Genomic DNA, 14443 nt, shown 5'->3' with positions numbered 1-14443 from the left:
ACACAACCGCATCGTAGGGTTTTATAGTAACAAAAATTTTCTGCGTCTGGCAGCCTTGCACCATCAGCTGATAATAACAAATCTAATTGTCATTTCAAAATAAACAATTTATAAATTGAGAATTAATTTAATTCATTCCACTATTTTTTAATTCAGTGATGACTATTTATCATTTATATATTTTTGATAAATTCGGCACTATGCTATATTATGCCGAATGGAACCGTACAAAAAAATCTGGTGTTAGCAGAGAAGAGGTGCGCTTTAAAACTTCTCGTATTTTTAATATTAATATGGTAATAAACATATCATTTTAACAGGAAGCGAAACTTACTTATGGAATGCTTTTTTCAATAAAATCATTCGTAAGTAAAATATCTCCACATGATCCCCGCGAAGGATTTCTTTACTACAAAACGAACCGATATGCGCTCCACTACATGGAAACACCTTCCGGCCTAAAGTAAAAGATAACAGCTAAGCAAAAATACTAAAAAACTTTCTCTAAAACAATCTTTTTCTAGGTTTGTGCTGTATACCGACACTGCCGCGTTGAATGTGAAAGAACTGTTACAGCAGTTGTATAGCAAAATTTGGGTAGAATATGTCGTACGTGATCCACTTTGGAATCCAGGCACACCCGTAACATCGGAGTTGTTTCAAACGAAGTTAGATGAATTCATAAAGCAGTCCGCTCTGTATGGCATACGTAATATATAAGACATAATAATCATTAGTGGAAATTTACTTTATTTAAACATTTCTGTTCCGTTGGGTGACCATTAGCTCAATATATATTATTAAATATTTCTTAATTTAATACAAAATACTTGTATTTATCTAATTAATTTTACTTGAAAGTACTGCCTACTGATTTCGATCAAAAACTTCCCCTTAGTTTTTAGATTATGCTTCAGTATATAACCATTCCGAACGAATTTGTTAAAATTTTTCTCAATGTTGGTTAGTAATAAAACAGTGCAGATAATAATATTTTGTAAGATAATTGTTACTACGATTTAGAAAGTTTATTTTATTTACATTTTTGAAGCTTCGGCTTGACACTAGGAAGTATGTGTTGCAGTTATACTTTGCCCTCATTATACTTACATGTTTTAATTCGAAGTTTTGCATTAAAATTTAGTGACTACGTTGCATTTAGTCGTTGTTGTTGTAGCGACAGTAAATATGCCTGAGGTAATTTCGATTCATGGTGCCGAGTTGACAGTCCTTGGCCGAATTAAAATCCGTGTCCGTTCCGTACTTCGACCCGATTGTCTTGGCAACTTTTAATTATTGTTGTGGTAGCGGCGGAACCCATTTCCCACATAACCGTATTTAGTGTAAATAAAACTTCACTACCATTTTTTATACTTAAAACTCCACACTTTATTCTTCAAATAGGGCGTTGTATTAAAACACTAAATGTTTAGCTAAATACGAGTATGCTTATATCCAATAATTTATATGTATGTCTTAAACACAACTGCTCGTTTAATTTATTATGTACTTACAATTCATGATTTGTGGATCTTATATGCTAAATTTTTTTTATATATGCATTGTATATAATAGTTCTTCATTTTATGTACTTATTTCTACGACATGAATGCATCGTACAAACGTACATATAACAAATTTTTGTAAAACGTTACTTTAGATTATATACATATATGTATCAATATGCGTCAAAAAATATATTTATATATATTGTTCCCACGAATGTGAACATATACATACCTCATATATACGTATGCATATACATGTTGAATCGATCAGTACAAGTAGTCAAATTAATTAATGATCACAGTGTCTTCATCATCTTCACATACATCATTAATTCATGACTTAGTTAACTAACTATCTAAGTAGTAATATTTCTAATATCTGTATGTGTGTATAAATTCTGGTGTAATTATCTTAACCAGCTAGTTTAGAAGCTTTTAAGTTATTTGTAACTTTCAGACTTAAACATTACTAACAATAAACTTTATATTTTCTTAAAATATATAGTAATATATAGTATATATGTATGTATATAATAACATTAGCAAAATAGCATTAAAATATTAAGTAAATTAACTTAAGTCTCTACGATGTAAATATCAAGGGTCCTCTCCGCATATCATCATAGGTCATACACCAACTAATGATACACATCACACTGTCTCTTTCTCTTTGAACTGCCGGTATGTGCCATTTTCGCCAGCGCTCGGTGGTGTATCCATTTCAGCCGCCCTCGCTTGACTACCCTTGGTTATGCTACGCTCATCAGTGCTGCCATTTTTGTGGCCATTTTGTCCATTGGTGAAAACAACATCAATGGGATTATGTTTTTGTTTCTCATTGCTGGTGCCAATAATGATATTCGATTCGGTTTGTCCATCAAATGCCAGATTCACTTTAGCGGCTTTTGCTTTATCGACTGTGGTCAAATCACTGTTGGCATCACCGATTATATAGGGTTTGTCGCCGGGGAAACGTTCGCACCAACGCAATACCATCGGATGTAGGAGCTTAGCGTCGTAGGCGTCTTTGGGATCGCGTGTTAGATAACTGATTATAACGCCAACGCCAACCGTAATCACAGCTCCCAGCAAACTGTAGTACATGTAACTGATGGAGTAGAATGTCTCCATTGGGGTGCTGTAAGGAGTATAAAAAGCGTTTAGAAATTTTATTATTTAATAGCGAAAAGTGAAAAGCAGAAGGCTGCTACCTTCGTAGCATTACTAAACATTAGTTGGCACGAAGCTAATAAGCTTGAATTGTTTAAGCTATACTTGGTGATTTAGGCCAGCCTAAGATTATCAAAAGATGTTTTTTTTGCTAAAAGTGTGCGTTAGGGCTCTTAAAATATTAAATGAGGTTAGGTCAAGATGTCGATTCGAACAGGACAGTTTAGAACGCCGGTCCGTTGCGGTACATATGCAGAACTCGTATCTTCAAATTGATAAGACCATACAAATATTATTCAATTAGTTGAATACTGAAAAACAAAAATTCCCTGTTTAATCTGCTTTAGTGTTGAGGAGCACGGGTATGTCTGCTCAGCTTATAAAATTTTAAACGGGGTTTTTTCAAATCTACATCTTCCAAATCGGACGGCGCTGGTACTATTTACGATTTTTTGTTGGTATTCTAACTTGTTACATTTTATTTCTAAGTTTCTCGATCCAGGATCTAATATTTTTTTTTTTAAATCCACCATTTTGCGAAAAACATACGTATTTTACTAGGAAGTCTTATGTAGATTAAGGTCCCATTTTTATTTATTTATTTTTGTTGACAGCATTAGAATCAAATGAAGGTCTTTCTCTTCCTTAGCTTACCCCGGCGGGTATCGCGTCGAATACTTTTAGAGCTGGAGTACTTTCTTCCATTCGGACGACATGACCCAGCCAGCGTAGCCACTGTCTCATAATTTGCTGAACTATGTCAATGTCTTGTATACCTATGTCTCAAAATCTTGTAAAATCTCGTACAGCTCTTCGTTCCACCGACTGCGGTATTCGTCGTTGCCCATGCGCAAGGGACCATAAATCTTCCGCAGAATTTTTTTTATTTCATCGTCCATGCTTTTTAGCAGGACGGGGATGATGACTTGTAAAGAAAATATTTACTAACAGTCCGAAATAGCACCCGTTCGCAAGAGTTATTCTGCGCTGGATTTCGAGGCTGACGCTGATCCCAAGATAGACGAAATTATCTACGACTACGAAGTTTTGACTGTCATTAGTGATGTGGGAGCCAAGTCGCGAATGCTACGGCTGTTTGTTTGATGATAGGATATATTTCGTCTTGCCCATTTCACTACCAGACTAATTTTCTTCGCTTCCTTATTCAGTCTGGAGAAACAGAACTAACGGCGCTGTTCAATATCATCGACCCCCGCCAGCACCTGCACACTCCTACTCTGATACACATGTTTAAAAAGTCTAAAAAAAGATTCGATACTTCTTTCCTTACTATCAGAATAAATTGGTAAATTTCGGCCTATTTCGAGGGCTATAGTTTGGCCTAACTCCTTAAATTCTATCCATATAAAAATAATTTTAATTATTACCGTTCAGGCGCCATAATTGTTTCTTGCAGCGGCGACGAATTGTTGAGCAGCGAATGTGAGATCAGCCAAGACTGTTCGAGGTCCTTCGGTTTAGTTATAGACGCTGAGAAAGTTGTGTTGGTGCAGCCCTAAGTGAAATAAATTAAAAAAAAGCGTTAGCACATCAATCCAACGGATCTCAAAATAGAAGAGTATACCTCTGTGGATGTGGGCAGGAAAGTGTTCTGAGCAGTCTTGTCGACAGTGGCGCTGCCAGCGATGATCCATAGTACGAAAGCACACGATGCAATCATGCCAGCGGATGTACCCTGTCAAAAGAAGACGAACACAAATTTACTTAGAGTCTCTTACACGCCGCTTAATGTAAGGCCGTCACGCAATGCTACGCCCACTAATTAAAATCAATCAACAAGTGCGTACGCAATACCGTTGACCAACCTTACGATGTTGTTGTACGGTGAAATTTGGTTATCGTAGGACAAATTAATTACCTTCCAATTAGCAATCGGCACCAGCATGGCCAACATGAAGCAGCCTAATAATGGGCCAGATGTAGCCGAAAATGCCAGCAACGATGATTCAATTACGCCGGACAGTAGACCCACACCAAAGGCAACACCAATTGTAATCAAGCCACAAATGACGGTTATAATCTTTAGGATGAAAAGCTGTTGCTTGTCGCTGAGTCCCCTGAATTGTGGTATTTGCGAGACGAAATCCTCCCAGCAAACAGTGGCTAATGAATTTAAATTCGAAACCATCATGCTGTAGGGCCGACGCAAAGACATAAAGACGACGTAGTTGGGGGTAAAATAGAAGAGCAGAGCAGAAGAACAATATGAGTAATTTCAGTGGAATAAAATGTGATTAAGTGTTCACAAATTGGCACTAAATGTTGACTAATTAAAAAGCAATCTATAACACTTGTTTGCATACATACCACAAGGCACCATTGAAGAGCATGGCCATGAAGATGCCCACGAAACCGGGTATTACGGCCAACTGGTCCTCTACGAAGAATGGCAAAATTTCATCTGGTTTTTGTATGTAGCCCTCAGCGTACGGATCACAATTTATATAGCTGGCATAGATTACCATACCCGAGAGCCAGGAGAGCGAGAAGAATACGACGATGATGGGAATATTTGTCATCATAACGCTGTAAATGGTTTTCAATTACATTTCAACTTTCATATAAAATTTAATCATAGTTCAGTACTTACCGTCGCACATCACTCATGGATTTTAGCGAAACATAACGCTGCATGAAATTTTGCTGGCAGCCAAACTGTGACAAGGACATGAACAATTGACCAATCCAAGCGGAAAGCGTGTCCACGCGCACGGTCATGTCGCCGGTGAAGTTGAAGAATTGTAAACGACCTGTGAATAAAAGTAAAATAAAGTAAAAATTTTAATGAATAATAAAGACATTTGGAGATGTGAGGTTTCTTTAATTGTTATTACTTTAAAAATATACTTATAAAATCATATATTATATATGAGAACCGTCAAAAGAAAGAGTCTTACGCCACTTTAATGTCCGATAAAACTTTCCACAGTTGAGAACACTAGACTTAAGGTAACCGATTTCGAGGTTCCCTTCTTTTTTTTTAAAGAAAAAACACAGAAACTTCAAATGTAATGGGGAGTGTTTATTATCATTCGAAAGAACATTCTTTGGCATATATTTTTTGAAGATTATATCTTTCTAATGTTGGCTACGGCTATGTCTCAGACGGTCCATCCTTTGAGTCCAATTTTTGATGACTCGTTCGAGCATTTCGATTGGTAACTAGCGAATGATACCCGTGATGTTTTGCTGCATGGCCTGAATCGAAGCGGGATTATCCGCATACACTTTAGACTTCCCATATTCATTCATATAACATCACACGATCTTGGCGGCCAGTCGACCGGCCAAAACGTGAAATTATCTGCGCATCGAAATGTTCTCTCAATAAATCCATTGATTGATGCGATTTGTGGAAAGTGACGCCACCTTTATGAAACCAAATGTCGCTGAGATCACGACCTTCAATTTCAGGCATCAAATAGTCGGTTATCATGGCGTGATAACGGTAACCATTAACAGTTAGGTTCTACCCGGCATCACTTTTGAAGAATTTTTAACCGATAATTCTACCGACTCACAAACCACACCAAACGGTTGTTTATCTCGATAAATGGCAGCTATTGAATCTCTTCAGGTTGCTTTTCATCTCAAATGCAGAATTGTTGCTTGTTTACATACCCATTGAGCTAGAAATGGGCTTCACCGCTAAATAAAATTCGGCTCGAAAACGTCGGGTCTTCTTGGAACTTTTCAAGAGTCCATAGAGCTAGGCGATGTCGTTTGGGAAGGTCGAGCGGCTTCAGTTCTTGCACAAGCTGTATTTTGTAAGCTTTCAATTTAAGATCTCGACGTAAAATGCAACCAGTCGTTCCATACTGCAGTCTGAGTTGCTGCGAACGGCGCCGAATCGACTCTCCACGGTCTTCGTGAACACTCTCAGCTACTGCTGTTATATTTTCTTCACTGCGTGCTGGACGTGGTTTATTCGGTCGAATATTATCCAATAATGAATGCTGGGTCAAGATGGGTGATATTGTTGCGAATATTACACTCAGTATGCCGATTATGTCGACCATATGTTGACTGAAGCGCGCGAAAAACATTTCTTATAAAACGTGAATTTTCGATTCGAACGATTTGTAAACGCTTGGGTAAGTCTTTCCATGATGAAATGCCAAACAATGCTGAACCAAAATAACACGACTCACCTGTGATCTGTCAAAAACAGGCTATTGAAAAAAGTACCCCTACTTGGATCACCCGTTATTGAGGCGCTTTAACCATCATTCCGACATTTTAACCTAGTTTTTCTCTATTATTCGATTCTACGTCGTCTCTAATCAAGTCCAAAACAGTTGTCGCACTCGATTTAATCGCTGTACCATCGAGTGTGCGAGAATTGGTAATATCGGGTTTACTTAAGACTCTTTCTACTAGACCTTGATAGTAAGTTAAATTTCTATAATGCGTATATAGGTGTTTGAATTTTGCTTAAATTGTACTATACAATATACATATATCATCTAACTAAACACTTGCTATTCAAGCGCAACTGAGGCATCAATCGTTGCAAATTTACATACAAATATACGCATACAGAATATATGAGAGACGAAGGACTGTCACGCATTTGCAATTTCGGATATTTTTTACAATCTATACCTTTGCCTATTGGAGGCGTTAGCGGAAACCCTTTTCTGTGCCAGGTTGAGTTGTTGTCGCATTTTTGAAGGAACATAACAGTATTGAAGGTAAATATTTTAGCCACAAGTTGTTGTTTGCTTACTCGTGTACATACACCTATGTATATGCCAAAGTACACACAGTAGGGTTTGCTTATGCTCGCATGTTGTATAAATTTGTTGTAAACATACGCACGCATCGCCTCTCCACGTCCTCGCCCACTCGTCAGCTGTTGCGCACGCTTTCGTAGTGCGCTCACCCAACGGTCATTCATGTAATTTGTGCTCTGTCCACATTGTTGAGCTTCGAATATCACAATCTTTTGGTACCGACGGCACATCACGTTCCACCCAAACCCACAATTTGTTTGCTTTGCCTATTTACTTTCTCACTTTACCTTTTAACCGATTTTGTGGTAAAATTATAATAAAAAATAAATAAAAAAACTAAAATCGGTTTTGTACACTTTATCCTCGTAGCAAACACAAATCTGATCACATACATACATATATGAGTATGTATAAGTGGCTGTGCAACACACACAGGAGGGGTTCTTGTTTGTTTGTACACGCATACACACACATAGGCATTTGTGGAGTCTACGCTTTGAGTGCCAGTTATGAGTGGCATTTTTTGCGCCAATAGCAACAACAACAACAACAACAACAAGAACTCTGGCAGCAGCTTAATGCCGATAAGACTTGAATGGATAATAAGGTATAAAATGAATGATTTGTTAGGATGACATTGCCTTCTTGATGGCATTATTGTTGTTGCGGTAATTTGTGTATGCCTGCAGGATATTGACTTGAAAATTGCGGCTCGTCTAAATAGCAAGCTTTGCACAAATAGTTATGCCTACACATATGTACACATGCATATACCCGTAAATAAGTACTTCACATATTCCATCTCTCTGTTAAATAAAGGACAGGAAAAATGTCCAAGATAACGAGAGTGGCGCGTCATTTCATAGGCGGTTGATCTTTTATGTAGTTTATGTATTTAAAATGAACAATCTCGCTTTAGGTAATTTATATAATACACATACAAAAGCAGTTGCACACCTACATACATATGTTTAGAGGCTTTCTGAGTGCCTTTCTAAGTAAATATGTTTTGATTTCCATAGGGTAATGCTCTCTAAATTAAATTAGCTAATGCGAGGCTTGACGAAGTATTAGGAACATTATAAATTAAAATAAACTTTAAACAAAAATTGTTGGGGAATAAAAAATTTAAATATAATTAATATAAAATGAAAATAATTAACAGGAAATTCGTAGTTTCACTTAGAATTTCTAACAAATATCGGTAGAGAGCCGATAGCCGGAGAAAATCGCCCTTGATTTATATATTTAGATATGATTGTAAAACTTAACAGTTTGCCAGAAGCTGTCTCGTTCTATCTCGTATATAGTCGTCTTTGATCTAGTGGTACCTAAAGGGTAGAATAGCGAGTTACATCGATGGCTGATCCAGAGATTGCACTTGAGAAAAACTAGTTTTACTGAGAGCAAAGAGATCACTGCAACTCTTGCTATAGATCTTGAACAAATGAGTCTTACAACAGCGCATGAACCGATGGTGTCTCAGTGCTGGCTAAGAACCCGCGAAACCCAGCTATCCAATAGTAGACCATCCATTCCACTAATAGCGGGGCTAGGCTACCTTTTCTGGCCAGCACATCACCTTCACGGTTACCTGCGATTCCGCTGTAGCCTGGCACCGATAGTAAAGTCATAAAGTGACTCGATTTCATTGATAACCAGGCATTCCTTCGTTAGTTTCGAACGCGCGGTTAGTGAGATCAAGGATTGTATCGCCGCCCTGCTATCAGAATGGATAGTCACTTCTCGGAAGAAGGCGGCACTCCGATGTAGTAAACCGCTACCTTAATGGCAGCAGCCTCGTGAAGTTGATAGAGAGTTCCAAATCCATATCCACCTAACAACCTTTCCACCAAGCTTTGACCCATTGAAGAAGTTCACTGCCCCTCCCTTCCAACGGCTTCTACCCTCCCACAACTTCCTGCCTTGGCTTGGCGACTACATGATCGAAAAGTTCTGGTATAAACTCAGAGCGTGCAGGGATTTCTCAGACACGTGTTCATTCAGAAACCCATATTCTCAGAGTTTGAGAGCAACTTTCGCGAATAACAGGAATACGTGGAAGTCACAATAATTTTCATAGTTTTCGACCGCTCTATTAAAGATGATAGTAAGTTAATAATTCCCAAGCCAACCGCTTAAAAGTTTCCGCAATTGATGGATTTAATTCAGTCAAGAGCTGTTTGTCGGCTATCTAACCCTGTTTGGATCGGTAGGTAGTAAATTAAGAATATCTTCACAGGAGCAACACTTGGACACATAATTGCTGTACATGCTCTTCATTCTTGCTGGAATTGAGCGCAAACTGGCCTGGTCTTACATAACAATAACCATCTTTTTGTTTAACTACTAAAAACGTTCTCTCTTTATCAAACAGCTCATTTTCTGTATCTACTGTTAAACCACCCCTAACTTTTCTATAGGCTAGACTTATCGGTTATCTACCGCAATACAAACAATAACAGCAAAGGTAGTAAGGTGCGATATTTCCGTGAATAAAGGGAGTATTATTGGCCGCATTCCGCGTTTCTCGGCTTATGAAAGTTGCAGTTTGGCTTGTCAATGGAGTGAAGGTAATTCTATTGAACTTGTACCTTTGAGAAATATAAATCATAAATTGTAGCTAGTCAGGCAGTTATCAAGTATTGCTTCGGCAAGAAATTTTTGCTTACAGCTTTTCTAGTTTCTTGACAAACCTTACTCTCAAAGTTCGAATTGAACACATTTTTAGAAGAAAGGAATAAATCAAGTGTTAATTTCAAGAGTTATAAATCAAAATTCTAGTTTTGCTGCACCAACACATGTTCCTCAGAGTTCCCATTCCATAATCGATTGACGATGCGATACAAAAACCGATGTTGCGTAAAATCTGGAATATTAAACTCCACCATTTGCAATAATAAGGTTATTAACACCAATACATATGGAATACTACGAGGGGTATTGTGGGTAAGAAACTGCGTGAACCACAAACATATGAATACTCTTTAGAGACTGCTGCTGCCGAAAATTTCTTCTTTAGCATCAATTTACTGCATTCTTTTCATTTTCTTGTGTCATTACTTTACTTCAACCAGTGCCGTGGCGTTACTGCGGTCTCGGATTTCAAATTACATATACGTACGTACATTAATACATACATATGTGGGTGGGCATGCGAGACCGGCTTGTAGCACAATGATTGATACCACAACACATTCATCATAATGTATAACGGCATTCAATATGAATAAATTGGCGCATTTACTCAATGACAGTGCGTGTGGTGGGTGGTTGGGGGGAGGTGAATTGAGTGATGCTTTCGGGCTTTAAACAGCTGGCAAGTGCCGTTTGCGGTTTGCGTCAGTGTGGAGTTACGGAAAGCGATGCGTCAAAGAAATTACAAACAGAACCGAATAAAAATAAATAGCACTCCGTGGCAGTCGATAAACCAAAGGGTCCCCTTGCGAATATCGCGAAAGCGTAAAATAAAGCTTTGGCAACGGAAGCGCTCGAATTGGGTTGCGGTTGCTGCTGTGAGCGAAGCTGAAAACGGATGTGTTAATATTGCATAATGTGCGAATAAATATTTATTGCGGTAGAGGCTGATAATTGAATCAAGTAAATTTAATATGATGCGCTTATTAAAATCTATATTAATGTGGAAATTTTATATAATGTTTGTATTGAACTTTGTTGCTTTGCATATTAGGATAAAAAATACATAAAAATTAAAAAAAGAGTCTTTTATGTAATGTCTGTAAGTTCTACACATTTTACGCGTAATTTTAAGCGATTTTGGTCGAAAAAGTTTTAACTGATTTCCTTGTGAACTTCATTTAGTAGGTTATAATAATATCGGTATAATCTACTATAGGATCTGTATAGAAAATGTCGCATAACTTATAATACTCACCGTTATCGCGATTCGTTTCGTAGACGTGTTGTACGCCACCACTGACCATGAGACCTTTCACAATGACAGCTAGTGTCACCAAAATTACCGTTACTATTAACGTCATGCCGTAATGTCATTAGAACAAGCCAAGCAACATGAAATGAAAATAAGCAATCAAAACAAAATCAGTAAATTGAGGTTAGATCTCTAAATCGTAAATATGTGTTGAGTTTAAATCGAAAAAATACTCACCAGTTTGTATGACATCGGCATTGATGGCTGCTTTCAAACCACCCTGTTGACGTAAGAAAGAAAAAAAGGTTAAGTTTTGAACAGAAAATAATAAAATTGCTAATAATAGTACTATCACTAACATTCAAACTTTTAAAATCATCACGAAATAAAAATATAAAAAAAAAACAAAAAAAATTAATAATTGATTTTTTCACATAAATTTTCAGGTTATGTGAATATAATTTTAATACAAAAGTTGGAAAAATTTTCATTATCTACAAGGTCAATAGCACGCGTAGTTTTGACGGAAATCTGTATAAGCCACGCTTAAAAATTCAACCAAGCTCTTCCCCTTGCGCTTCCCGACCACAGATCGCCGGTAAATTATTTTTTCTTGAATATTTTTCTTTCATTTCCAATGAGTTTCATCCTACTAGATTTTTGTGCTTTCATAAATTATCTAATCTGTTCTATTACAAAAAGTGTGGAAAATAATACTACCGGGGCTTTGAGGTAGTAATCGGCAAGAGCTAAGACCTTAATATCTAAAAATGCATTATTTTGAGGTTCTTTGGATAATGCGATCACAAATTACTATATTTAACAAAAATCAATCCATTCTGTGATTTCGGAAAATCTGCGAACGATCTACCATTTACAAAAGGTAAGAACTTTAAGCTTGATTCATTGTATAATGGATAAAATCTAACCTTTGCAAAGCTTAAGAACTTTAAGCCTCATTTCCTGTATAATATATTTAAAAAGCACTGATCTACTACATGATATATAAGACTCATGACAGGAATAAGTAACGTTTTCAGTCAGATTTGTAAATTTCTAACTTTTTTCATATGACAAATTCAGTTTTATTTGTAGGAATACTGTTGATTCGGACTGAAGCTCTTTGATAAAGCTTGAAAATATTACGAACTTTAATTTTTTCTAACATGTGGAACTTCTTACGATCTTAATTTGAATATAGCGCATATTATTAAACGTTCATCAAAGTTATTAATTTCGCCGACGTATCCACGAGTGGCAAAAGCTTGCGACCGTTTGGTAATTTCTTTGTTAAGAAAGGAAAACTTTTGGAAACACTGTGCCAATTTACATTTATTTAGGTAATGAATTTAATAATCGTGGCAATGAAAAGTGTCGATAAAATGTATAACTCTGAAGAAATACCGAAAATACAAAAAAATGCTGTCAACTGAAATGCGCCGAGCTAAAAACGAGAGCCTCTCACGCTTAATTAAAAACAACTCGTTTAAGGGGACAGCATGTCAAATATATTCAAATTAACCACATATTGACAACTAAAGTGTGCTACTTTTTTGAACACAACTGCATTCACATGCTTTTGCAGTATGAGAGTATTCAATCAAACTTTTTGCTGGTATTAGTTTTAATCGGAGGCTACATATGATAAAAAAAACAGTGAAAAAACAATAAAAAGCGCTTATGTATGTATGTACGTATGTATGTATATATATTAGGGTGGGTAAAAAAATTTGAATGTTTTTTTTCCGCTTGGTAGTCTGGAAAACTGGTTGATAGGCACCTCTACGAAACGCTGTCCATGTATGAGCTCTTTGTAACGAGAAGCTCTTCCGCCTAACAGTTTTCTATTTTTTCGTATTATCAGCTAGAAAAATTTATATCTCGCTGCCAACTATTTGAAAACGCTCTTCAAAAAAGGTCTAAACCGATAATAACCGTAAACCTAACTGTTTAACAGACATTAATTATTTGATTATTTTAAAGCAAAATTTTTCTTTTTCTGATTTTTATAATTCAATTAGAAAAAAATCATTTTAAATTGTAAATTTTCGATTAAGTTAAGCGTTTATGAGATATTCATCGTCAAAAACCAAGAAAAAAATAGAGGCGGAGAAATTTTCCGTTTCAATTAAGAGCTCATACATGGAGAGTGTTTCTTAGAATTGTCTATCAATACTTTTTTTGGGTTACTAAAAGAAAACCAAATATTCGTTTTTTGACACACCCTAATATATATACTATACAGATACGGATTCATGAGTATGTACACTCCGGCTGGCTCAAAACGGTAGTAAAAACGCTGGGTCGCTTCATTTATGTGAAAAGTGATAGAATAATGTGAGTACAAATTTACACTGGATTGACATGCATTCAAGCACGAACACACACACATATGTACATTCACCCTCATAACGGACAAAAAATTATTGTTAAATATTTTTTGTTGGATGCACACGCTGCGCTGTTGTACTTACCATGATGGTGAAAAATATGCAAATCAGAGCCATGCCCACAATGGATGCCCAATAGGGAATGCCAATTACGGTCGACAATGCGACGCTGGGTGTGTAGACCGCAATGCCTAGAGAGCAAAGTTGCCGCACAATATAGGTGCCGGAAGCGAGGCAGCGCACCAGTCGGCTCTTAAATCTACAAAACAAAACAAAAAGAGAGAGAATTACATACGGGTGAAAAAAATTAGAGCAAATTGTTTTTTTGTGCAATTAAAAAAGGTTATGCAAATCGCAGTGATTGCAATAAATTGCCTAATGGCTTTTTGTGTGTGTGCGTATAACGGTACCTTAATTAAATTAAATTCAATGGGTAATTGTGTGCCACGTCAAATAGTGGCGGAGCGCGTAATAGCTGGCATCTTATGGCGGCGCAAATTAAAGTTTTAAATAAATTTCAGTGTTTACGGCACATTTTCAGCGCGGCTTTTGCAATTTGATTTTACTATAATTTTTTATTATTTCAGTATAAGCCGAAATACTTGCTTTTTTATGTCGGCAAAGCCATTTACGCGCGATTGGCAGCCCTGGCGCTGGCATTTCTTTGCTTCCAAAGCTTTTATGGCGCTTGTTTGTGTGTGTGCTTCAACTTTCTCATTTAAATTT

The 14443-nt window shown here is 36.8% G+C and overlaps 2 protein-coding genes across 9 annotated transcripts in view; one reads left to right on the top strand and one right to left on the bottom strand.

The window, feature by feature from the left end:
* Nucleotides 1–83: 83 nt before the first annotated feature.
* On the top strand, nt 84–827 carry LOC126751189 (trafficking protein particle complex subunit 1). Its single transcript, XM_050461240.1, has 3 exons — nt 84–257; nt 321–463; nt 525–827. The coding sequence occupies exons 1-3, from the start codon at nt 159–161 to the stop codon at nt 718–720; spliced, it is 438 nt and encodes a 145-aa protein (XP_050317197.1). The 5' UTR covers nt 84–158; the 3' UTR covers nt 721–827.
* A 537-nt stretch (nt 828–1364) lies between these two features.
* LOC126751187 (sodium-coupled monocarboxylate transporter 1) overlaps nt 1365–14443 on the bottom strand; it is a 153144-nt gene continuing 140065 nt past the window's right edge. For all 8 annotated transcript variants that reach the window (XM_050461234.1, XM_050461237.1, XM_050461232.1 and 5 more), the window contains 9 exons: nt 13802–13976; nt 11565–11607; nt 11331–11423; nt 5290–5449; nt 5007–5225; nt 4558–4831; nt 4264–4374; nt 4067–4194; nt 1365–2646 (listed from right to left, as the gene is read on the bottom strand). In XM_050461234.1, the coding sequence (XP_050317191.1) occupies nt 2160–2646; nt 4067–4194; nt 4264–4374; nt 4558–4831; nt 5007–5225; nt 5290–5449; nt 11331–11423; nt 11565–11607; nt 13802–13976 (1690 nt within the window). In that variant the 3' untranslated portion in view covers nt 1365–2159. The remainder of the gene's footprint in view (nt 2647–4066; nt 4195–4263; nt 4375–4557; nt 4832–5006; nt 5226–5289; nt 5450–11330; nt 11424–11564; nt 11608–13801; nt 13977–14443) is intronic.

The sequence above is a fragment of the Bactrocera neohumeralis genome, chromosome 2 (genome assembly GCF_024586455.1).
Source record: "Bactrocera neohumeralis isolate Rockhampton chromosome 2, APGP_CSIRO_Bneo_wtdbg2-racon-allhic-juicebox.fasta_v2, whole genome shotgun sequence".
NCBI lineage: Eukaryota > Metazoa > Arthropoda > Insecta > Diptera > Tephritidae > Bactrocera > Bactrocera neohumeralis.
The sequence above is the reverse complement of the archived record's forward strand: the minus strand, read 5'-3'. Positions and strand labels throughout refer to the sequence as shown.